At 33.9% G+C, this 1939-nt stretch overlaps 1 protein-coding gene across 1 annotated transcript in view; it reads left to right on the top strand.

The window, feature by feature from the left end:
* Window positions 1–1466, top strand: part of LOC106476832 (OTU domain-containing protein 7A-like) — a gene marked incomplete at both ends in the record, with an annotated part of 10023 nt that extends 8557 nt beyond the window's left edge. The window contains one exon of the mRNA XM_022380587.1: window positions 1121–1466. Coding sequence (XP_022236295.1) covers window positions 1121–1466 — 346 coding nt within the window. The remainder of the gene's footprint in view (window positions 1–1120) is intronic.
* Window positions 1467–1939: the final 473 nt, after the last annotated feature.

The raw sequence follows: 1939 nt of genomic DNA, 5'->3' as shown, positions 1-1939 counted from the left end.
CTCACATGGGTGCACTGTACAAATTGAACATTCCCACATGGGTGCACTGTACAAATTGAACATTCCCACATGGGTGCACTGTACAAATTGAACATTCCCACATGGGTGCACTGTACAAATTGAACATTACCATATGGGTGCACTGTACAAATTGAACATTCCCACATGGGTGCACTGTACAAATTGAACATTCCCATATGGGTGCACTGTACAAATTGAACATTCCCATATGGGTGCACTGTACAAATTGAACATTCCCAATGGGTGCACTGTACAAATTGAACATTCCCATATGGGTGCACTGTACAAATTGAACATTCCCACATGGGTGCACTATACAAATTGAACAATACCATATGGGTGCGCTGTAAAATTTGAGGGTAAAATAAAACTTGCTTTACGTTATAAAGTTTCTATCACATGCAGTTAGACTTAGAAGGGCTAAGAAACCTGAGAATTAGTTTTGGTCAGATAATTTTTTAGTTGCTTAGAAGGCTGTAATGTTTGCATTGTTCACCACATAAAATGAATATTAAAACTTATACAAATAAAACATTTACAAGTTATATTATCTGGTGGAAAACATCCATAAAGGAGTATTTGTTGTCTTCACCATGGAAACAATCTATGATTAGAAAGGTTAATTATAGTGTTGCGGTACTTGAAATATGATGTTTTTTCAATATCTTCTCTGAAAGTAATTTAAAAGGTTAATAATAAACCACTGAAGCAACTAAAGTATAATTTCACAACGATTTCCAGCTGTATTACAAACATAATAATGTCAACAGAAAGCTATATGGACTGTTGTTCTTGGATGGTCAGGTATGTAACTTATTATATTATGCACAAGTAACTTATTATTGATTTCTAAAGAGTCAACTGTTTTTCCTCTTCTGTAGGAGCAGCAGCAGAATATGGTTTTACTTGTCATTTTGTTCAGAAAATATGAAAAATAGTATTATTTCCAAGTTAGCCACAGCAAGATATCTGAATAAATTAACACAGTCTTAAAAATTAACAGTAGTTGCTTTCTTAAAACTTGTATATCTGACAGTTGGAGGTCCTTTCCTGAAAGGAATATTTAAGTTATGGATTTTTGTTCTATCAAGTGTTATAGCAGTGCTTTTACTCGGTGATTTTTATGTTACTTTTTATATACAGTACCTTGGATTCCTTACCCGAGGAGGTCTCTAACATTTATGAAAGTTTGGAAGAGATCCACGTTCTTGCCTTAGCTCATATCCTTCGTCGCACTGTGATCATTATTGCTGATACGACTCTTAAAGATGTCACTGGGGAACCACTTGCTCCGATCCCATTTGGAGGTATCTACTTACCTCTAGAATGTCCACCTGCAGAATGTCACAGATCACCACTATGTCTTACATACGATGCTGCTCATTTTTCAGCATTGGTCGCAATGGAAAAAGAAAGCTACGCAGACAAGCCTTTAAACCCTCCAGGTATAGAGTTAGTTTTATTTTGAAGGCTTTAATGGGTATTTGTCACATTTTCTATTAGTTACATTTATGTATTTACCTGCTGTCAAAATATCCTTACAGCTCATTCAGACCCATATACTTTATGAATATACTTACAGTTTGGTAAGATCTATGTATCTATTGAATATACCAACGGTTTAGTTAGATCTACATGCCATATAAATATACATTTTAGTCAGATCCAACTGCTATATGAATATACTTACAGTTTGGTAAGATCTATGTATCTATTAATATACCAGTGGTTTAGTTAGATCTACATGCCATATAAATATACATTTTAGTCAGACCCATATACTTTATGAATATATTTACAGTTTGGTAAGATCTATGTATCTATTGAATATACCAATGGTTTAGTTAGATCTACATGCCATATAAATATACATTTTAGTCAGACCCATATACTTTATGAATATATTTACAGTTTGGTA

Source organism: Limulus polyphemus, unplaced genomic scaffold (assembly GCF_000517525.1).
Source record: "Limulus polyphemus unplaced genomic scaffold, Limulus_polyphemus-2.1.2 Scaffold11761, whole genome shotgun sequence".
Lineage (NCBI taxonomy): Eukaryota > Metazoa > Arthropoda > Merostomata > Xiphosura > Limulidae > Limulus > Limulus polyphemus.
This window is presented reverse-complemented; position numbering and strand designations above follow the sequence as displayed.